This window comes from Amblyomma maculatum, chromosome 2 (genome assembly GCF_055883805.1).
Source record: "Amblyomma maculatum isolate TAMU_Amacu chromosome 2, ASM5588380v1, whole genome shotgun sequence".
NCBI lineage: Eukaryota > Metazoa > Arthropoda > Arachnida > Ixodida > Ixodidae > Amblyomma > Amblyomma maculatum.
The window spans coordinates 212,882,622-212,907,083 of record NC_139345.1 but is presented as its reverse complement, the minus strand read 5'-3'; the positions used below and the strand labels follow the sequence as shown (position 1 = coordinate 212,907,083).

The 24,462-nt window shown below is 46.7% G+C and overlaps 1 protein-coding gene across 1 annotated transcript in view; it reads left to right on the top strand.

Annotated features, from left to right (window-relative positions):
* The window catches only part of LOC146201245 (uncharacterized), a 196,916-nt gene extending 175,454 nt beyond the window's left edge, over positions 1 to 21,462 (top strand). Inside the window, exons 7-9 of the mRNA XM_084593005.1 lie at positions 9,578 to 9,739; positions 14,117 to 14,233; positions 20,778 to 21,462. Coding sequence (XP_084449131.1) covers positions 9,578 to 9,739; positions 14,117 to 14,233; positions 20,778 to 20,933 — 435 coding nt within the window. The 3' untranslated portion in view covers positions 20,934 to 21,462. The remainder of the gene's footprint in view (positions 1 to 9,577; positions 9,740 to 14,116; positions 14,234 to 20,777) is intronic.
* The last annotated feature ends 3,000 nt before the right edge of the window (positions 21,463 to 24,462 follow it).

Below are 24,462 nucleotides of genomic sequence, written 5' to 3'. Positions count from 1 at the left end.
TGTTACCGCCAGCGTCACGTAGAACGTGATCAAGGGCGAGGGCGAAAGCTGTGCTAGAACCCTCTTACGCTACCTATGGCTTCAAGACTGCCAGAACCGAGACCCCCGTAAGCTACAAGCAGATCAATCAAGGGGAAATGAGGGTGCTCGTTATAATACATGAAGGAAAGAAGCCAACAGTCGGCGAGGCCAAGGAAAGCGTTGGGGATGGTATGTTTATGTTATTTTTTTTTTTAATGTTTACTTCGATAACCACAGAAATTAGTAATGTAATCTGTTTAGGGGAAAGATAATTAGACACAAAGTAGAAGAAAAAACAACGTGCCGATGGTGGGATCCGAACCCACGACCTATATATATATATATATATATATATATATATATATATATATATATATATATTCAAACAGGGGGTCACACAACTTTCCCGATTATCTATCGGGAAAGTTGTGTGACCCCCTGTTTGAATTTAACTCTGGCCCATTAGTAACAAGCAATCCATGTCTATATATATATATATATATATATATATATATATATATATATATATATATATATATATATATATATATATATATATATATATATATATACACGTAGAGTAGGTGACACACGGTGGAAAAATCAAAACTTTAATCCGACGTTTCGGCCGGGGTCCGGCCTTTGTCAAGGAATGCAGAAAGAAGCTGTCGGTTCCCATTTCTTATATACATGCACAATCGAAGAACACGTGACCAGCCGCTATCAACAAATAAACTTCAAAATATGAAAAGATTCCACATGCGTGATGTAATGGCGGTGCAAGGTATATAGAAAGAATGACACGTGTTGCACTTAGATCATGCATCTTAATATTGTCACGTAGTGGTGACGAGGTCGACGACACAAATGAAGGGTCGATGATTGCACTAGAGAAACTCTTTATTTGGGCTGACTTGCGCCTGCAAAAGAGCTAAGAAACTCGGCGGCGGCGATAGCAACAAACGCGCTCGTCGGTCGTCGAACAAAGAATGCCCGTCACACTCGGCGACGCTCAATTTAAAGGCTGCACAGAACAATCTAGATAACGTCGCAAACAGCTACCAGCACGGGCTGGAACATTGTGGAAAGACACCCGAGTGGCCGGAACATCGCCTCGATGTTGCAAAACAAAGAAACTTAAATATAAACACTGCAAAGTTTAAACACCACAGATTCTTTAACACGCGTAATATGGCTTCAGTCGTACAACATGTACAATTTCTGGGCGTGCGCGTCGACGTTGTGATGCTGACGTTCCGTCGGGAATGACTTCATAGTCCAGTGGTCCGATTCGGCGAAGGATTTTGTATGGCCCAAAGTATCGACGCAATAACTTTTCACTTAATCCGCGACGGCGAATTGGTGTCCAAACCCACACTTGGTCTCCTGGATTGTACTCTGCGTGGCGTCGTCGTAAATTGTATCGTCGGCTGTCGGTGCGCTGTTGGTCTTTAATACGCAGCCGTGCGAGTCGTCGGGCTTCCTCTGCATGCTGCAGGTAGGCGGCGACGTCAAGGTTGTCTTCGCTGGTTACGTGCGGCAGCATTGCGTCGAGCGTCGTCGTGGGCTCCCTGCCGTACACAAGCTTAAACGGGGTCGCTCTGGTCGTCTCCTGGACTGCCGTGTTATACGCGAAGATCACGTACGGCAAAATGGCGTCCCAGGTCTTGTGTTCAGCGTCGACGTACATAGCGATCATGTCCGCGATCGTTTTGTTCAGGCGCTCCGTAAGGCCATTGGTCTGGGGATGGTACGCAGTTGTTCGTCGATGGCTTGTGTGACTGTATTCCAGGATGGCTTGCGTCAACTCTGCCGTAAACGCCGTTCCCCTGTCCGTGATGAGCACTTCTGGGGCGCCGTGTCGCAAGAGAATTTGTTCGACAAAAAATTTGGCGACTTCTGCCGCGGTACCATTTGGTAGTGCTCTTGCTTCGGCGTAACGGGTAAGGTAGTCAGTGGCCACGATGATCCACTTGTTACCCATAGACGAAAATGGAAAGGGGCCGAGGAGATCCATCCCAATTTGTTGAAAGGGCAGGATTGGGGGCGTAATCGGGTTTAGTAGTCCTGCTGGTCTGTTCGGCGGCGTCTTGCGTCGTTGGCACTCACGACACGTCTTCACGTAGTGGGCAACTTCGGCAGGCAGTCGCGGCCAGTAATACTTCTCCTGGATTCGACGCAACGTGCGCGCAAATCCGAGGTGGCCTGCTGTGGGCTCATCGTGTAACGCCTGTAGAATTTCTTGCCGAAGGGTTTTAGGCACTACGAGAAGCTGCGCGATCTTGTTAGGCGCGAAGTTCTTCTTCACGAGGAGGCCATTCCTTAACGTGAAGGATGATAAATGTCGCCTGAACACACCAGGTGGGGAAGCGGCCTTTCCTTCCAAGTAATCGGCTAGCCCTTTCAGCTCAGGGTCTGATCGCTGTTGTTCTGCGAAACTGCTGGCGCTTACCGGTCCCAAAAAGGCGTCGTCGTCATCGTCCTTCGGGGGAGCATCGACGGGAGCGCGGGATAAGCAGTCTGCGTCGGAATGCTTTCGGCCCGACTTATAGACTACAGTCATGTCAAATTCTTGAAGTCGTAGGCTCCATCTGGCAAGGCGGCTGGAAGGATCTTTCAAATTAGCCAGCCAGCAGAGCGCGTGATGGTCGCTTACCACTTTGAATGGTCGGCCGTATAGGTATGGACAAAACTTAGAAGTAGCCTTCTCGGTCGTCGAGTAATTGACTTCGGCTTTTGTGAGTGACCTGCTCGCGTAGGCGATTACTTTCTCCTGTCCGGCACTCTTCTGGACGAGAACGGCTCCTAGGCCCACACTGCTCGCGTCGGTGTGAATTTCGGTCTCGGCGTTTTCATCAAAGTGGCCAAGTACGGGAGGGCATTGCAGGCGGCGCTTGAGTTCGTCGAAGGCTTCTCCTTGCGGCGCTTCCCATTTAAAAGGTACGTCAGCCTTTGTAAGCTGCGTCAACGGTTCGGCGATCCGCGAAAAGTTTCTGACAAATCGTCGATAATAAGCGCACAGCCCAAGGAATCGGCGCACAGCTTTCTTGTCGGTAGGCGGTGGGAATTGTGCGATTGCAGCTGTTTTCTCCGGGTTTGGGCGAATACCGTCCTTGCTAACGATGTGACCTAGGAACCGGAGTTCTTCGTAGGCGAAGTGACACTTCTCTGCTTTTAGCGTTAGTCCCGATGACTTGATGGCTTCCAACACTGTCTGTAGCCGTTTTAGGTGGTCTTCAAAGTTTGACGAGAAGACAACAACGTCGTCCAAATATACCTAAAAAATTTGCCCCTTCAACCCTGCCAGGACTGTGTCCATTACTCGTTGAAACGTGGCTGGTGCGGAGCAGAGGCCAAATGGCATCACCTTGAACTCATAAAGGCCGTCCGGTGTGATGAATGCGGTCTTCTCGCGATCTCTTTCGTCGACCTCAATTTGCCAATATCCGCTCTTCAGGTCCATTGATGAGAAGTACCTTGCATTGCAGAGTCGGTCGAGAGTGTCGTCGATGCGGGGAAGCGGGTAGACATCCTTCTTCGTTATGCTATTCAAGCGGCGGTAATCAACGCAGAAGCGAAGTGTGCTGTCTTTCTTCTTGACCAAAACGACCGGTGCCGCCCAGGGGCTGTTCGATGGCTGGATTACGTCATCACGCAGCATTTCCTCAACTTGATCGCGAATGGCCTGCCGTTCTCGCGGCGATACACGATAAGGGCTTTGGCGCAGAGGTCGGTCGTGTTCGTCCGTTATAATGCGGTGCTTGGTCAGTGGTGTTTGTCGTACCTTCGATGATGACGAGAAGCACTCCCTGTAGTTTCGAAGAAGACTGCGAATCTGGTTTTTCCTGCTGTGGGTCAATACTGGGTTGATGTCAAATGTGGGCTGACGGAATTGGTCCGGTGCGTCTTCCAGTGGTTGGTCGTGGAGGGCGAATACGTCTTTGAGGTCCGCTAATTCGTCGAGAAAAGCGATGGTCGTGCCCTTGTTTAGATGCCGGTATTCTTCAGTCAAGTTTGTTACCAGCACCTGAGCTTGTCCTCTCCGGAATTTCGCGATGCCTCTTGCGATGCCGATACCTCGTTCCAAGAGCAATTGGATATTTCCTTCGACGATGCCTTCAGCGGTTTCAATGTCTGTGCTACCTACGCTGACGGCGACGCTTGATCGGGGCGGCACGGTCAATTCTCCGTCGAGGACGTTTAGAGCGACGTGTTGCGTCGAAGTCGTCGTAGCAGGTATGGATTTGTCTGCAGAGAGCTTGATGAGCTTGGATCGGAGGTCGATGATAGCCCTATTTTCATTTAGGAAGTCCATGCCTAAAATCACGTCGCGGGAGCACTGCTGCAAGACCACAAAGCTGGTGGGGTAAGTACGCCCATTTACGGTTATTCTTGCAGTGCATCGCCCTGATGGAGTAATCAGGTTGCCACCTGCGGTGCGAATCAGCGGGCCATCCCAAGCGGTGGTAACTTTTCTGAGCTGAGAGGCTAACGGTCCACTAATAACTGAATAGTCAGCTCCGGTGTCTACTAGGGCAGTGACTCTGCGACCGTCGATATCAACTTCAAGGTCACTTGTTCGCGTCCTCGCATTGCACGTGGGCCTTGGTGTCCGATCTCGGCTGCGTCGTTTCTTCAGGTCATGGCCGGGGCATACCGTTGTTACTTCGCTGGGCGGCGGTGTCTGCTTGCACTTTGGTCGTGTTGTCGTCGATGACGTGTAGAGCGGCGGTGAAATGGCTGCGTCGTCGTTAGTGGTCGTCGGCGGCGGAGGATCTTCGTCTTTTCGCCGTTGAGCAACCTCACCTCCAAAGGTTGCTGCCTTTAGTTTCCCCTGCGCGGGCTTGGGGACCTTCCGCGCATACTCTCATCGTAGTTACGGCCTGGCGACGCAAAGCGGGCCCTGTATGGTGATGGAGATCTGAACCGACGGCTTGGTGACGCAATCTCACCGCTGCGCAGATAGTTGTCGATTTCTTGCGGTCGTTCACCTGGGCGTGGTCGTGGGGCGTCGACTGCAAATCCGCGGAGACCGATTCGTCGGTACGGGCAGTGGCGCAGAATGTGGCCGGCCTCACCGCAGTGGAAGCATAATGGCCGGTTGTTTGCAGTCCGCCAGGCGTCGCACTTTCTGGGGTTTGGGGGTCGTTGGTAGGCTTGGCGGGCGGGGGCCAAGGGGCGGTTTTCAGGAACAGGACGGTAGCGGCGAGGGCTGGGAAAGTCATCACGTCGGGGCGGAGGGCGACGTAATGCACCAGCGTAGTTCATCGCTGTTGCTTCTTGTGCTGGAACAGTCGCAGCCGTCGCTTCAGGAACGCCCAGCGCCTGCTGAACTTCTTCACGGACGACGTCCGCGAGCGTTGACACCTGGGGTTGTTGCGATGATGGCAGCATTCGGCGGAGCTCCTCTCGCACGATCTCCCGGATTAGGTCCCGAAGGTTCTCTCCACTTGCAGATGTGCTGGGGTAGTGGCATGAGTAGTTTGGTTGAAGTGGTCGCTCGTAGTGGTGCATCCGGGTATCCAACGTCTTCTCAATGGTCGATGGTTCTCTCTCAAATTCTTCCACAGTTTTCGGCGGGTTCCGGACAAGCCCCGCAAAAAGCGATTCTTTAATGCCTCGCATTAAGAATTTCACTCTGTCATCTTCGGTCATGTTAGGGTCGGCGCGGCGAAACAGGCGTTTCATCTCCTCTACGTAGGCCAGGACGGGCTCGTTTGGTAGTTGAATTGTTGATTGGAGGAGGGCCTGAGCTCTTTCTTTTCTGACAGAACTTGTAAAGGCCATCAAGAACTGTGCTTTGAAAATCTCCCAATCCTTGAAAGAAGTCTCGTGATTTTCAAACCAAATTCGGGCATGTCCTTGAAGAACAAAGTAGACCTGCCTGAGTTTCGCAGTTTCGTTCCAGCCATTGAAATCTGCCACACGGTCGAAAAGGTCCATCCAATCTCCCGCATCTTCATCCGGTCGTCCATGGAAGCAGGGGGGCTCACGGGGTTGGACGAAAACAACCGGTGCTGTAGGCTGGGCCATTGTCTGCGTCGATGCCTTCCGAAATTGAATGGGGTCAGGTAGCAGACCGTGCTCTGGCTGTAGGCCTTGAAGTCGGCGGCTGGCTCGGTGACCTGTAGGCTGGTCTTTCAGGGCGACAGGAACACGGCTTGGGTCTTCGCTTGAAGGATAAAAGGCAGCACCTCCACCAGATGTCACGTAGTGGTGACGAGGTCGACGACACAAATGAAGGGTCGATGATTGCACTAGAGAAACTCTTTATTTGGGCTGACTTGCGCCTGCAAAAGAGCTAAGAAACTCGGCGGCGGCGATAGCAACAAACGCGCTCGTCGGTCGTCGAACAAAGAATGCCCGTCACACTCGGCGACGCTCAATTTAAAGGCTGCACAGAACAATCTAGATAACGTCGCAAACAGCTACCAGCAGGGGCTGGAACATTGTGGAAAGACACCCGAGTGGCCGGAACCTTCGAGACAGATCTCGGTGCGTCTTGCGCTACAACAAAACTGATAAAGGTGTGACTCGCGACATCGAGCAGTAACAAACAAAGATTACGGAACTGATACGCGGTCCAAAATCAGAGTGATAAGCCTGTATGCCGGCGGCTGTTAAAAAACAACAAATACTGTTTTGTAGGTTTCGCGGCAATATGTTGCACAAAGGAAGGAAGGTATATCACTTAAAAGATTGTTGTCACTATCAGCGCACAAAACAAAATATCACGAGGTTAGAAAGGGTGGAGTACATGTCACAGTTAATCCTGCAATATTCAGGAGGAGGATGGGGGGATTCATCTACTGAACTGTAATTCTCATTGGTAGTGTCGCCTGCTACTGTCGCTACCAATGAGAATATTTCAGTAGATGAATCCCCCCATCCTCCTCCTGAATATTGCAGGATTAACTGTGACATGTACTCCACCCTTTCTAACCTCGTGATATTTTGTTTTGTGCGCTGATAGTGACAACAACCTTTTAAGTGATATAACTTCCTTCCTTTGTGCAACATACTAAGATGCATGACCTAAGCGCAATACGTGTCATTCTGTCTATATACCTTGCACCACCATTACATCACGCGTGTGGAATCTTGTTTTGATATTTTGATGTTTATTTGTTCATAGTGGCTGATCACATGTTCTTCGATTGTGCATGTATATAAGAAACGGGAACCGACAGCTTTTTTCTACATTCCTTGACAAAGGCCGGACCCCGGGCGAAACGTTGATTAATGTTTTGTTTTTTCCATCTTGTGTCAGTGTCATTTCCTTTACGTTTATGGCATACCGGACCGATTCGAGCTTCAACTTCCTCCCTATATATATATATATATATATATATATATATATATATATATATATATATATATATATATATATATATATATATACATATATATATATATATATATAGAACCTTACACGCACCAAAGAGTATTATGCGAGAGGGCTATATTGCGATATAAGTGTCGATAGCAATGTTCAAAGAGCATGCAGTGCACACTTTCAAAACATAACAGAACTCCGAAGGTTAGCATATTTTATACAAGGTTGCCATGGAATGTAGTTCATGCCGATGCATCCAAAATATACGGTGCTTAACGTCCCAAAGCGATTGAGCTTATGAGAGATGCCATATTGGAGGGTTCTTTAAGGTGCGCTGATGTCGCACACCACACGTGCGCCTTCATATCCGCGTTCATCGAAAAGCGGCCGCCGTGGCCGGCATTCGATCACGCATCCTTGGGCACAGTAGCCGAGCACCAGCACTACAGTGGGGCACAATATATAAGATATATATAAAACGAAGGAGTAACACACTGCAATAATGCAGAATGATAAGTTCAGCTGTACAACCTGAGCACATGTTCACGGAATGAATCAAGACCAGCTAATAAGGTCATTCCCGATGATATGATGCGATGGAGAGCGGATGAATTGAAGACGTTTGTGTGTCCAAATTTGCCTGAGAAATGGACCTGAGTGCGTAGGCACCCAAATGTGCGTAGTAGAGTGCTAAGCGGCAGCGGCCAATGCTTATCGGTGTATACATACCCATGCAACAGACAGAAAAGTGAGCCTGAGCGCCGAGTTTCTACGGGCGGGAGAAGGTGTTGATTTTTCATTTCAGATATTCTCTATTGGCTAATATAGGTCTTGGAGATAAACCTGGAAGCTCTGTTATGTACTGATTCTATCTTTGTGTATGTTTTTGTGTGTGTGTGTGTGTGTGTGTGTGTGTGTTTTTTTTGGTATGGATTGAAGACTCAATTCGAGTTGAGGGCGTAGGCGTAAACAAGTTTGCGGACATGAGCAGTCTGGCGGAGGTAGGCAAGTGAGCGAGATGCATTGGCACATGTAGGAGTGGTATTTTCAGACCGGGAAATTTTATGCGGTAAATCCCATTTTCTTCATGCGATCTTCTTGATTTGATACGATAGCTCGCGAATGTAGGGTTCCACAGCGAGCGTTCACTTCTTTTGTAGTTAACCTTCGTTTAGAATATTTCCTAATACCAACACGTATATCGTTTACCGTAGCCCGCAAAACATTTTAGTATTTAACATGCTTTAACCTACGGTGGCGATGTCGTTTTTATGGACCTTTTTTTACTCGCACTGAGTCACGTTTTTAGAGTAGTAACATCAAAATATTGACGCGCCAGCTAACCAACGAACCAGCCTTGTTAGACCACCATAGCTGCAAGCTGACAGTCCAACTGGCAGAACTTTAGCGGTAATGCGGCTTTGCTTGTATTAGAAAAGCAGAGTACAAATACACCGGGGCATTTTGCAGGGGCTCAGTGCGTAAAGGGCCCACCATGCCTGGAGATACACGTGTTCAAACGGGTCATGGTACCCCGGCTTCGATGGAGACAAAATGCAAGACGCCCGTGTACTGTGATGCGATGTCAGGACACGTCGAAGAACTCTAGGCTGTTAAAATTACCCGCCGACCTTCAGTACGGTACCCTCCTTACAGCGTGAGTCACTCTGGGACGTTAAACTCCCTAACCATCATCCAACCAGCAAGTGCATCCTGTTCGTATGGTACCGTATAGATTTTATGATAATCCGGTTGGCGACATCCCACTTTCGATGGAAGCAAAGCACCCACGTACTCTGCGGTTTAAATCCGCGCCGATAACACTAGGTAGTGAAATTATGTGGAGCTCTCCTCTACGGCGCACGCCTGTCAGCGTAGGAGTGCACCCTGATTGTAGTTACCGTTATAGCCTGTGCAGTAAGGTTTCGGTAGAGCTAGTTGCGCTTAATAAGGGTGTAATACACCGCGTTATAATGTAAAAGACCAGAAGAGAGCTGAGTGTGTGAGGGAACAAACACGGACAACATTGTAGTCAAAATCAGAAAAAAACGAAGATGCCGTGTAATGCGAAAGCAAGACAGTCGCCAAGGGTGTTTATTCCAAAAGAAAGCAAGCAGAGCTGGCAAAATTTAGGCCAGATTCGAACGTTTTGCGGGGGGACGCTGTGCGAGAAGTCCTGCTGCAGTGACCAGGCTGTAGATGGCGCCGATTACACCGCAGCACCAGCAGCTGTGGCGCGTGTGGTCCCTCCAGCAGAAACTGGGGGGCACGGCGCGCCATTGGTGTTTCACGCTCAGTCTGGGTGCCATCAAGAATTTCGTGGACACGCTATACAAGAACCTCGTCTGGATCACCGGCTACGACTACGCCAGCCTGCAAGAGGTGCGTCAACAACAAGCACCGCTGAACCGATTAATCGATATTGGGCAGATACACTGCATGCTGATGCAAAAACGAATAACGCATGTAAGGGGAGTGACACATTTTTTTTTTTTTGGACTTCTCCGCTTATAGTAGAGTTTCATGCACAGACTATGTGCAGTTGATGTGATTGTTGTCAGCACCGTGATTCAATACCGGTCACTGCCTCTGCTTCATTGAGAGCAATAAATTCAACCAGTGGCATGTTTTCGGTATCAGACTTGGTTTGTGCCCCAATAAGTTTCAATTTTCATGGTCATAATTGAAATTTGCCACAGTAGGAGTACGAATTCTGGCTTCTTGAATCTTCAGATCGCTCGACAGGGCAGCTTCGATCTGCTCAGAATTCAGGGGAGCTGCCTTCAGCTGTCACACGTTTCCGCTAGTGAACCCCATCGCATGGTGATCTCAGCGAAAGACACTGCTAGCTCAAGGGAAAGCAATTCTCGCTACTTTGCATGGCGAGACTGACGACTGCATCCAATAGCTTTTCCAAGCAGAAATTGCTTTTCCGGCTCTGTTGAGGCTCTCATTGAGCATACATTGATTTTCCTGCTGCTTTGATCCTTTCATGGGAGCAGAAAGACGCATTTATCGATGACAATATTGGATGTAAAGGGGTTCATGTGCAGGCAAATGCATTGAAACCAGGGACGTTCTTATTAAAAAGGATGCACCTATTAAAGTAATATATATGCTCTGGAATCCATGGTATTTGCTATGCAGGTACTTTGCGTGCGGCCGACGATTGCTGCATTTTTTTTAGCTTTTAAAACTGACCATTCTCATTATGATTGTAGCGTGGTTATCAATGCAGGTCAGCTTATACCTGTCCCTTTCAGCTAACTTCAGTCGAGATAGCTTCTCTCTATCCTCAGCGATTACGTACTTTAATAGTAACATATGTATTAGGGCGAAAGCCTTAAGTGCTCATACTGTCGGTGCTAGTTAGTTCGGTTGCACTGTAGCTGTCAAATGATGTCATCACCTGAAGCCAAAGCTAACTCAGTGGTAAAACGCTGCGCTAGGGATCCAAGGGAGAAAGGTTGTCGAATTCCCGGTGGAATACAAGGTTTATTTATTTATTTTTAAGTAACGATTCAATGGTCACTGGGCGTAAGACTTCTGGTGGCTGGTGGCGTCACTTCTCTGTCGACCAATCAGGTGCGCCGCTCGCGCGGGCAGCTTTTGTCGACGACAGTATGAGCCATGAAAGGCTTTCGGCTGAAAATATTCAACACAGCGGATCAAGGTACTAATCTGCCGTTGCAGCTGAAGAGAATAGAAAATGCTCGAGTTGGAGCTGCACATCACTATACCCGTGTCAGATTCGTTACCGATTATGCAACGAGGAGTTATCTTGGCGACATAAAGTTACTAAACGGTTCTTTGTCAGACGAGACAGCCTACCACTAAACTTTCCAGCTGTGTGGTCTGCATCGCTGTTAGAACAGGGGACGCTGTGTTTGGGAATTAAGTGATTTGGACGGTAAGAAGCTCTTACTTGCTTAAAAATTAAACGTTTCGTAAAATAGGCTTATTTCAATATACCTGTGTTGTTGCGAATGATGGAAGTAGGAAAAGAAAACGCACGAACCTGCTATTGGCTCTGTAACTGAGCCACCACCGCTGCCTCGTGCTGACAGAAGAGGAACACCAACATTCTCTTCCTTCTCCACTCCTAAGCACACAAACCACTCTTTAAAAGAAGAGACATCTGGGCGAGTTGGTATGGTGACATGATAGAAAAACAGCGCAAAAGACGTGCACGTGCTCGTCCTGTCCGTTCTTCTCCTCCGTGCACGTCTTTTGCGCTGTTTTTCTATCATGAAACCACTCTTCTTTGACGGTCCTCCCATTGATCTAAAATGTCTTTCTCTTTCTTCAGTAGGAGAACAGAAGGCATGCTGACGCAATCACCACCAGCTAAAGACATCTTCCAGGCTTCCAAAATCTTTCTCGCTAATCTGTCCTTGTTCTCGCTCAAAACTGCTACTTTATTAAGTTCTGTTGGAGACCATTCTTTTTCACATAAAGTGCAGTCATTGCAGTGTAACGCAAGGCTAGTCCCAAACATGAGCCAGACCGGAAGATGTATAAATGATAGGATAAGAGAACATGCCTCTACGATTTTGGATAAGTCCGGGATTAACCTTGCGTCACACTGCAAAGACTGCACTTTATGTGTAAAAGAATTGTCTCCAGCAGAATTTAATAAAGTAGCAGTTTTGAGGAAGAACAAGGACAGATTAACGAGAGAAATTTTGGAAGCCTGGGAGATATCTTTAGCTAGCGATGATTGCCTCAGCATGCCTTCTTTCCTCCTATCAAAGAAAGAGAAATACTTTTTAGATCAATGGGAGGACCGTCAAAGAAGAAGTGGTGTGTGTGCTTAAAAGTGGAGAAGGAAGAGGATGTTGGTGCACAATTAGTCAGTTGTCAGTGCAGCATTGTCCCTGTTTCAGAAGAGAATATAGAGAAGAAAGAAATAAAAAGGAGAGAAGACGCGCGTCACAACAGCCGTCGTCCGCCACCGCAGATGTGGCGGATGCAATGACGGCCTACAGCAGGTACAACCACCGGTAATAGGCTAGCCTCCACCGTAAATGGCGAGGACCTACCATTCTCAGCCCCGTAGGGCCAAGAGCAGCCATTCCCGCCCCTTATGGAAGCATCTGCTCGAGCCCATGCGCGAGCACACTAGCTCAGGCCAGCGCTTGTTTTATTTTCAAGAGCTGTCACGTGGGTTCTCATCGGTTCAGGGTCAAACAAGCGCATACGGCGAAGAAGCTAGGGAGGGGAGTAGTAAAAGCTTTCGTTTTTAAAAATGGCGCTGTAACATTGCAATACACTTTCACACCACATCGCCCAGCTTTAAATTTCCAGCCATGGCGTCGTCTACATCTTTTAAACAAAGTGTTAATGATAACGCCAAGAAATAACGACCAGATTACCAGTTCTTGCCGTCGTCTTGTTTCAAGTGTTATTATTATTCGCCCATGCGCGCAGTGTAAAAACTGTTTACGTGATGATGCCTACTAGCGCCATCAGATATTGGCCCTGATGACGCCGGCAACGGGCTCGTCAAAGCGCGGAAATGCCGTGGTTGTGCTGTTGCGAGATGGTTCGGTGCGGCGGCTGGTATGCTTTTAAGTGCGAGAAACATGACTGCCTGGTGTATCTGCTCTGCAAATATCCCCGCGCCGCTGTTCCCGACGAGCATATTTTGACGCAGCTTTTAAGAAGCGACATTTCATCAACGCAAGTCCAGTAGCACATATTGCAGTGATGTGCAAACCACCTCTTCATGGCCGCATCCAGACGGCGTCTGGATCCGGCTGAAATTCGCGAGTGTGCCGCAACAGTACTCAACACATCATGGTCAAGAAGCGCATAGCTGGGCCCGCACATTATATCATCACATTTATGCCAACAACACAACGTTCACGCATATCAGTGCAGCACAAAAAAAGCGGGTAAACACAGCTTGAAATGCCACAAAAAAAAAATAAAAAGATCACACCATTTCGAGTCGTCTGCCGCTCCGCTCCGCATCGCAGACGGCATGAAGCAGCAGTAATGAGACTCCAAAGTTCTGAGATTATCTACGCATGATTTCGCTGTGTCTGGCGCCAATATAGTCATACACCGTGCTCTATTGTTGTATGCGCCTTCCCATCGATTGTAGGACGGGGCCGAGCCCGTAAGGAACTGCTGACTGCCACCCTCAGTCTTTAGATGCACTATAGAGGCCCTTCTGCCACACCGGTGACAAGATCAGTCATGCTGCTCGTATAAAAGAGAAATCAGAGGTAGGCTTTATTCCGCAATGCCGCTTTATTCAAATGTTATGCTAGTCGGCAGTTATGCGGGTTGAATTGAAAATATCGTCTATTAGAACGTTCATAAAACAGAGCGTACTTTTTTTTTCATTCGAGTTCAGTACACAAAAGATAGCAGGTTATCTATTGGGTGCTCCGTTTTTTTGTCTTATCATTTCTTCCATGTAAGCAGGTCGAAGTGATCGCAGCTCATCAGGTCCATGATAAAGCGTGAATGACGTGCAAACTTCTCCGGCTCTTCCTGCATCAATGATTTGCGTTTAAGGTTTTAAGGGTGTATCGTCTGCTGCGGTACTAAAGAAGTCTACTTTGGGAGGCAGCAGGACTTTGGTAGTTCAGGGCTTCGCCGATAGGCGTTAGCTTCCTGTCATGTATGTTAATTAGCTGCCAAAGAGCGGCGACGACGAGCGCTCTATGCGCTGTGCGTGGTTGTCTTCAGATTATCCAAGACTAGTGAGATGAAAGGAGCTTCATCTGCCAATGTGGCGCGGCTCAGGTGTGCGCCCTCCTGCGCGAGACCAAGGCGCAGACGAACGACGAGTGCCTGTCCCGGTTCGTGAAGACCGACTACGTGTTCTACACGTTCGACGACAGGAACACGGTCGCTGAGAAGGTGAGCATTTTCTCTGCCTTTTACCGGACGTGAGCAGCCGAAGCTCAACAGGCGCAATCGACGGCTGCCACGAAAGATATCGAACATATAGGCTTCCAAAACGATCGCGTAAAGCTACAGTGAAGAGCGCCCGATTGACGTAGACGAAGGCGGATAAGAAGCTCCAACGTTTCGGCCGTTTAGGTGTGCGTATCAACGCACGAACTCAAGGAAAAGAGGCCTTTAAAGCCGTCCTCCGTTACAAACATGTACCGACTCTATCTGTTGAACTCCGTGGAAGATCAATTCAAACAAGAAAGGGACGGGCAGGGAACGAGTTGAAACGAGTTGAAAATATTGAAAAAGGGATAAACAGGTAAACACGAAGAGCGAGGAAGAGGGAAATCAATCCCCCGTCCCAAGTCCCCAGCTGATACGGAGCAGTTGACCATGGTGGGGGTCAGACTTTAAAAGCAGAGGAGGGTGCTAAACATCTCTGGCGCCCGACAAGCCACCATTGGAAACGGACCTTCGCAACGTTAACACTAGAACCCCAGCTAATGAGGCTAGTCTAACCGTGCTGTTGTAGAAAAAGCAGATATGGTATACGATGTCAAATGAAATCGTGAGGTAAGAAAGACGAATGAAGCGTATAGTATACTTAACGACGGACACATACTATGGGTTGGGGTTTAGCGGATAGACCAGAACAAGGTCAATACGCATAAAGCAGTACTACAGTATTGTTTGATATTATTTCGGAGATTCATTACAAAGCATGTATGTAGCAGCATATGGATCCCAAGCTAGAATAGGTGCATTCAAGATAGTTATTGCGATGGTAATTTGCAGGCATGAATATTCTTTGCACAAGCATTATTGTGCATTGCATTTCAGGCACCTCTTCTACCAATGACTTCCCAATGTAGATCATAAATATGTTGACACAAAACCAAATAGAATTTATAACATCAAAGTCTCTTAAAAAGGCGGCACGAATAGAAAACAGCTAATAGAGCATAAACAGCGGTGAGCTCACTCCCATCAATCTGGATGAAAATATTGCTTAAACAACAGAGAGGCAGTGTTACTTTGCTTTGTTTTATTTCGCGGGGAGAGGGTAAACATCCTCATTCGTTATGCTGTTCAAGCGGCTGTAATCGACGCAGAAGCGAAGTGTGCCATCGTTCTTTTTCACTAGAACGACTGGTGCCACACAGGAATTCTTCGATGCCTGGATGACGTTACCACGAAGAATTTCTTCAACTTGATCCTGAATGGCCTGGCATTCTCATGGGAATACACGGCAGAGGATTTGACCAAGAGCTCGAGTGTGCTAGTCAGTTATATTATGGTGCTTGGCCAGTCGAGTTTGACGCACCTTCAATGCTGATGAAAAACACTCGCTGTAGTTTTCAAGAAGGGTGCGTATCTGGTTTTGTCTAGTTCGGAATAGGGTTAGTTGATTACAAAAGTGGCATGCTCGCCTTAGTCAGGTCAGTCTTCCGCAGGTTCGTCGGGGAGGTCAAAGACGTCTCGGATGTCTGCTAGCTCGTCGAGCAAAAGATCGTCGTGTCCTCGCTATGGCATGCCGTTCGGTGAAGCTCATTACGAATACTTGAGCATATACATCTCGAATGTGGGGGATACCTCTCGCGATGCGACTCCCTCGTTCCGAGAGCAATTGGGTATTTCTTTTAACGACGCTTGATCGGGGCGGCACGGTCAAGCGTCCGTCGAGGATGTTTAGTGCGATGTGATGCGTCGATGTCGTTTCAGTAGGTAAGGCCTTGTCCGTCGAGAGGTTGATGAGCTTGGAGCGAATGTTGATTATCACCTGATGTTCACTGAGAAAATCCATACCTAGGATAAGGTCTCGCAAGTAATTCTGTAGGACCACGAAGCTCGTAGGATAAGTACTCTTGCGGTGCATCGCCCGGACGGCGTAATAAGGTTACCACCAGCGATGCCGATTAGTGGGCCATTCCAAGTAGTCGTCACTTTATTAAGCTTGGCGGAGAACGCTCTGCTGATGAATAGTCGGCTCCGGTGTCCACTAAGGCGGTAACCATACGACCATCAACAAAGAGTCCACTTGTTCGTGTCCTCGTGTTGCATGTTGGCTTTAGGGTTCGATATCTACTTCATCGTGAGATGAGGTCGCGGTCGGGGCACACCCTCACTTCGCTTGGCGGCGGTGTCATCTTGGAGCCTGGTCGTGTTGTCGTCGTGCGTAGCAGCGGTGTCACTTAGACATTTGGGCGCATATATATATATATATATATATATATATATATATATATATATATATATATATATATATATATATATATATATATATATTACATCCATGTTTGTTTCCTGTAATTACGTTTCTTCTTTTATTTTGGGCGTTTAGCTTCGTTTCTTTTATCTTAAATTGCATTAAGCCTGGTAAAGCTTTGCTGGTCCGGGCTTCCTCTCTTCTTCTTTACATTTTTTTGTCAAATTCTGAGAGGATTATTAAAAGATAAAAAATAAAAGGTCTTTCGCCAGAACGGGGTCGTGGGGCGTCGATGGCGAAGCCACGTAGGCTGAGGTATCTCTACGGACAGTGCCGTAAAACGTAGCCGGCCTCACCGCAATGCAAGCCCAGCGGGAAGTTGTTGGTGGACGTCTTCCAGGCGTCGCATTTCCTGGGGCTCGAAGGTCGTTCGTAGGCTTGGCGGGCCAGGGAGCGGCGTTCAAGGGGATCGTACTGCCGAGTTCGATCGTTGAGGGCGCGTTCGATGAAGCACGCTTCTGTTTCAAATTCGGCCATTGTTCTGGGTGCGTTCCTCTCAAGACCAGACTCTCTTTTACACCTTGCATCAAGAAATTTACTTTCTTATCTTCTGTTATGTCGTAATCAGCGCGGAGAAACAGGCACTTCATTTATTCGACGTAATTGAGCATGGACTCGTTTGGGAGCAGGACCCTGGCGTTGAGAGGCATTTCCGCTCGTTTTTTCCTGATAATGCTCCTTAGAGTCTCACTCATCGCGATCCTGGAAGGTTCAATTTTCAACCAACCCATCTGAAAGTAGAAGCCCGAGTTGGCAGCCATGTCATGTGTTCTCGTGACGTCGACGATCAGTTAGTGATCGGCCGTGTTACCTGCCAGAAACGCTCAACATTTATGCAATTTTTTACACCGCGAGCCCTTTAACGCACTCGGAATGTACCCAACCCGTATAACTGCTTTCATAGATCACGAAAAACAATTTTGACTATCGAAACCCCAGCAGTCAAGCAGGGCAGCGTCAGGGTGTAGGTGAGCCATAATTCAAAGCTGCCGTTTGTCAAGAGCTCGCCAGCCTTCAATGAGAAAAGCTGCAGCAGCGGCACTCCTTCTAATATTACTGCATTTTAATTTCAACATGAATTGAGTGTCCCCATGCTTGCAGAATTCTGACACCGGCAGCCACTGGTTTTTAGCTTTCCGCCACTAATCAAAATGTCACATTCAAACACGCAGAAATGTCAACTTGAATAGTTCTTTGTAAATAGGTTAGTTTCATCCATTTAGGAAACATTGAAAGTGTGCGGAACAACTGACCACAGCGGCGGTCAGACATGTGACGCAGCAGGGAGTGCTAAAACTTCTGGCTCCGCTGGACAGGCCGCCATTAGAACCTGACCCTAGCAGCGTTTAACGCTAGAACCCTAGCTACTAGCTAGTGAAGCTAGTTTAGCAGTGCTGTTAGAGGAACTAGAGGGTATGAAATGGGAATCATAGGGCTTAGTGAGGGTAGGAGGACGAATGACGCACATACTGTACTCAAGTATGGGCACGTACTGTGTTATTGAGGTTTACCGGAGAGGCGAGAACTAGGAGTAGGTTTCCTTGTCAATAAGTATATAGCGGGTAATATAGATGAATTCTATAGTATTAATGAGAGGGTGGCAGGCATCGTAATTAGACTTAATAAGCGCTATAAACTGAAGGTTGTACAGGCCTATGCATCCATATGTAGTTATGATGACCAGGCAGTTGAAAGCTTCTAAGAAGATGTAGAATCGGCAACGCGAAAGGTAAAGGCACAGAATACTGTACTAATGGGTAACTTCAATGCCAAGGTAGGGAAAAAGCAAGCGGGAGACCAGGCAGTGGGTTACTGTGGCATTGGCTCTAAGAATCGCAGAGGGGAGTTACTAGTTGAGTTTGCAGAGCGCAATAACTTAAGAATCATGAATACCTTCTTCAGCAAACGGAAGAACCGGAACTGGACATGAAAAAGTCCTAAAGGGAGGCTAAAAATGAAATTGACTTCATACTGTGTTTAACCCCCGCCATTTTGCAAGATGTAGAGGTAATTGGGAAAGTGCAATGCAGTGACCACAGGATGGTGAGGTCCCGAATTAGCCTAAATCTGAGGAAGGAACGCAACAGATTAGTAAGAAAGAAACCCATCAACGAATTACAGGTGAGGGGGAGGGCAGAAAAGTTCAGGATCTCGCTACAGAATAGATATTCAGCTCTAACCGAGGAAGGCGACATTACCCTAGAAGCAATGAACAATAATTTCAGAGATATCATTACTGAGTGCGCGGTAGAAGTAGGCGGTAGGATAGTTAGAGAGGATACTGGTAAGCTGTCTAAGGAGACGAAAGATTTGATTAAAAAACGCCATAGCATGAAAGCTTCCAATCCAACAGACCAGATAGAATTGGCCGAAATATCAAAGCTAATCAATAAGCGCCAGGTAACCGATATAAGGAAGTATAACATGGAGACATTTGAGCATGCTGTAATGAACGAGGGAAGCCTTAAATCGGTAAAGAAGAAATTGGGCATAGGCAAAAACCAGATGTATGCGATAAAGAACAAGGCGGGCAGCGTCATCACAAATATGGACAAGATAGTCAAAGTAGCCGAGGAGTTCTATACAGATCTCTACAGCAGCCAAAGTAGTCAGGACCGTAATGAGATTGACGATAGGGAAAAACGGTCAGACATTCCACGAGTGAGGAAGGACCAGGTCAATAAAGCATTAGAAACTATGAAAAGGGGGAAATCTGCTGGAGAGGATCAGATAACTACAGATTTATTAAAGGACGGGGGGGGGGGGGGGGGGGTATCGTGCTAGAAAAGCTGGCCACCCTATATACGCAGTGCCTGGTGTCATCGACGGTGCCGGAACCATGGAAGAATGCAAACATTGTCCTCATTCATAAGAAAGGGGACTCTAAGGACCTTAAAAATTAGACCAATCAGCTTACTGTCTGTTACGTATAAGGTAATTGCTAATAGAATCAGGACGACCTTAGACTGCAATCAAGTAAAAGATCAAGCAGGTTTTCGGAAACGGTACTCTACTATCGATCATATCCATACCATCAATCAGGTGTTAGAAAAATGCTCGGAATATAACCAGCCCTTATACATAGCATTCATTGATTACGAAAAAGCATTTCACTCAGTAGAAACCTCGGCGGTGATGCAGGCATTGCTAAATCAGGGGGTAGACGAGCCGTACGTGAAAGTGCTGGAAGATATATATAGTGGCTGCACAGCAACCATAGTTCTGCATAACGAAAGTAACAAAATTCCCATAAATACAGGTGTTAGGCAAGGAAAAACGATCTCCCCAGTACTATTCACAGCTTGCTTAGAGGAAGTATTCAGAGACTTGGAATGGGAGCAGTTAGGGATAAGGGTAGATGGAGAATACCTAAGTAATCTGCTATTTGCTGATGACATTGCCTTGCTAAGTAACTCAGGGGATGAACTGCAAATAATGATTGATGACCTAGACAAGAAAATTAGAGAGGTAGGCTCAAAAATCAATATGCAGAAGACTAAGGTAATGTTTAACAGCCTCGGGAAGGAACAGCAGTTTACGTTAGGTAGCGAAGCACTGAAAGTAGTAGGCGAATATGGCTACTTAGGACAAGTAGTAACCGCAGACCCGGACCATGAAATGGAAATAACAAGAAGAATAAAATTGGGATGGAGCGCATTTGGCAAGCACTCGCAGATTATGACTAGCAGCTTACCGGTATCGCTCAAGAGGAAATTATACAACAGTTGCATCTTACCTGTACTCACCTATGGGGCTGAAACGTGGAGGCTAACCAAGAGAGTTCTGCTTAAGTTGAGGACAACCAAGGGGGCTATGGAACGAAAAATGGTAGGGGTAACATTAAGAGATAGGAAGCGTGCAGAGTGGGTCAGAGTAATAACTCAAGTTACTGACATTCTAGTGGAAATTAAGAAGAAGAAATGGGCATGGGCAGGACATGTAGTGCGAAGAGAGGATAACCGATGGTCGCTGAGGGTAACAAACTGAATTCCAAGGGAAGGAAAGCGTAGCAGGGGGCGGCCGAAAATTAGATGGGCTGATGAGTATAAGAAGTTCGCAGGGGCCAAGTGGATGCAGCTAGCACAGAACCGGGTTAAGTGGAGAAATATGGGAGAGGCCTTCGCCCTGCAGTGGGCATAGTCAGGCTGATGATGATGAAAGTGTATCGCTCGAATATGTAATTTGGCTACATTAGTGCTCAACAACGTATTTTCCACTCATTTGGGCGGTGCTTGTTCGCAGATCTCTCGAGTGCTGGGCGAATTTCCTGGCCTCTGTATGGCGGCGTACGATGTCGAACTGGACGACTTGGACGGCTACTGCGACGCACAGGGCGCCGACGTGGGGGCGCCGCTGCTCGAGCTACTGCACGCCGTAGCATTCCGACATCCGCCTTAGATAATATACATCCGATATGCACTTAATTTATTACCCATGAGACACTGTATGGTCGATTAAAAAAGCGCCCGCTTTGCCTTTTTAACCAAAGGAAAAGTGAAGCATAATTTTCAAGATTTCGCGCGAAAAGCGGCTTGTACCAGGAATATCATGCTGGATATTCGCTTCGGCGGAAAAGTTTGAACGGTATTAGATATGTTTTCGCGAGCCCTTGAGGGCTTTTGTTAGCGAATGGTGGACAGGGGAACGGTCATGTGCAGAAATAAGCTGCATACACCAAGTTTTGCGGAATAACGTGTTTAACCAAATCGGCTTTCCGCTGAATACAGCAAAATCTTATAAAGCAGAAGCAGAAAGCAACAACACTCAACAAACACGGATATGCTGAGGGAATGCATTCTCTTTTTTGTGAAGTTATCATCAATCTGTTTTGGTTTTCTTGCATTTGATATGATTTACATTGTCCTTGAAAGGGTTTCCTTTAGTTCATTGCATGACTACATTATTTGAAATAGCTATTGTTATAATCTGTCACATTCTTCTCTTTAATGTTGACAGTAAGCTTTCCACTGCTTTCATCATGCTGCTGTCTCGTAAAAGGTATCTTGGGCCTCGTCAAGCATTTGTGTAGCTTTTAGCCCAAGAGACCATCCACTTGTTTCTGGAAAGTAATGATGTATTGTATAATATTCCGCTGCTAAAGTAGCTACCGTGTAGCACAGGAGGAAGCGACAGTGTTCACTGAGCAGCGAAAATTCCGTACTGATGATAACTATTTGAAATTACAGCTTCTTGACGAACATTTCGGCGCATGCATCTTTCATCTAGCAATAAACGTCTTGCCGGGTCACTTGCTCTCTTTGTACACTCCTGGTGGTGTAAATAGACCTGCAGAGAGCTGCTACTATAAAACACAGGGGAGCTGTTAAACCTAGTTACACGGGCGCAAGCTCTGTTCAGCATGGCTATAGCACACAGTTCGTTTGCTGGTAATAAAGTTTTATTGTTCGGCCAAAGATTCGTCTTCGCTATCATTGGCCAATGCGAGGACTGAATTGGCGGTGGCCATCACTTGGGCACCGCCCGCTCAGTCTACGCACACGATGCACATGTGGCTAAACGGAGGGTTTTCAAAGCCTCTATGGAACATGTTTGTCGCAGACGAACTTGTTTGTTTATTTAATAGAACCTCAAGGGCCCCCAGGTGGGGCGTTACGTGGGCACTTGAACGGCAGTCAAGGTGTTTACAAAGGTGATGAGACTTCTTCGATAGCAGTCTTTAAATGAGCAGGGTCGGAGATTAGCGCAAGGCTGATGGGAAGGTCATTCAAATCGCGAGCTGTGTACACGAAAAGAGACTTTGGATGCAGTAGTGCGGGCACGACGCGGGATGACGCTGTTAGAAGGGCCTATATGGGATGTTGGATGAGCTTGCCGTCAAGAGGTGAACTAGAAAAAATCTTGTGATAAGTGCAGAGGCGTGAAATGTGGCGACGGGAAGCGATTGAAGGAATTTGAATTTGAAGCTTTAATGCCGATATGCTAGAATATCTTCAGTAGTTTGAAAGGTTCAAGAACTGTGATAAGGTTAGTTTGATGAGGATCAAAGATTGCGTCAGCGTATTCAAGTTTAGGTCGCACAAGTTGTTTGTAAGTTAATAGTTTTAAGGAAGAAGGAGCCATGCACAGATATACGACGAAGGTATTAATTGTTCGATTAGATGAATTTATTATATGGTTGACGTTGTACGTCCATGATAAATCGCTAGTGAGGTTAATACCAAGGTATTTAAAAGAGTTAGTGGAAGTAACGGCCGAATCGCTGATTTTATAAGCCGGCGGAGAATAATTTCGGCGGCGATGAAAAGAAAGTAGCACTGTCTTTGTAGTATTTAAAGACATTAGCCACGTTGAGCACCATTTCTGTATGCTATTGAGGTCAGTTTGAAGGACCGAAGTGTCGTCGGTGTTAGTTATAGGGCGGTAGAGTACACAGTCATCCACGAAAAGGCGTATGATAGAAATTACTGTGCAAGTCAAGTCGTTAATATATATTAAGAAAAGTAATGGGCCCAGGTTGTGCCTTGAGGTACAACTGAAAGAACATGCGAGTAAGTCGATGAGAAGCCGTTAGCGAAACCAAATTGCACGCTGTCTGTTGAAAAGCTTCGGATTCAGTTGAAGACAAGCGGGTGAAGATTTAAAACGGACAGTATTTGAATACGAGGCAGGAATGGGGTACTTTATCGAATGCTTTTTCAAAGTCCAAGAACGATGCATCAGTTGGATTATTGTGGTCAAGATTGGAATGAATATCGCGCAGGAACAAAGCTAGTTGGGTTTCACATGAGTGACCTTTCCGAAATCCATGCTGGTTTGGATGGAAGACGTTGACTGAAGTTAGAAATGTAGCGACAATAGAGTATATGATGTGTTCCGTGATTTTAGAGCATACACTAGTTAACGAAATGGGTCGATAATTACCTGTAGATGATCGATCACCTTTCTTGAAGACTGGAATGACCTTCCAAATTCACCAGTCAAGTGGAACGGAACCAGTATCAAAAGACTGCTGAGTGAAAGATTAAGACTGGAAACACGTTTAATATTTTTCAAAAATTTCTAAATGATTTCAAGGTACCACAGAAAGATGAACATTTTAGGGAGTCAATAATATTAACAATATCATACGAGTTGAGTGTGATGCTGTTCATTGGTGGATGTGGAAATGGTGGAAGGTTGCGAACATCATGAGTCTCTTCGTTAGTAAAAACTGAACAGAATGTGTAGTTTAATACATGCGACACGTCAGATATGCCTACTGATGAGCCACCGCTGTGACATAGCGAAATAGTATTTGTATCAGGGTTATTTGTTTTCCAGAAGCGATTTGGGTTGGCTCGTAACATTTCAGGGAGAGTATTGGAAAAGAACTGGCGTTTAGTTTCGGCGGTGCGATCGAAGTACTGCTTAGCAATGGTATGGAATTTGTTGCATGTACATTTAGTATTAGATAACTTGGCAGAACAGAAAAGGCGATTTAAACGTTTTAGTATTGTATTAAACCAAGGCGAGCGTGTTCGTTCTGTTATACTGATGTTAGGGAGGTAAAGTCTTATCAAGCGCAACATTTCTGATCTAAAGAGAGACCAGTTCGACTCAGTAGAACGTGAGGGATAGGCAGAAGCGAAGTCGTTATAGAATGCAAGGAGGTCACGATTCATGCTAATGCAGTCACCTTTGTCGTACAGTGTCAGTACTTTTTTGGATTGGGTAATTTTGGGAAAGTTGGCAGAGAAAGTGGTATGAACTACAACGTGGTCACTAAGGCTCGTAATATATAAAAGAGCGCAGATTTCGTCAGGGTGAGTAGTCAAAAACAAAGTCGAGAATGCTAGCTGAATGATTAGTAGTGCGGGTTGCATGAGAAACAATTCGAGTCAGGCCGAAAGTTAGGCATGTGTTCAGGAATTTGCTAGATGCGTCACTTTTCGTTAGTGTTTGGGCCATATCGCTCCAATCTATGGAC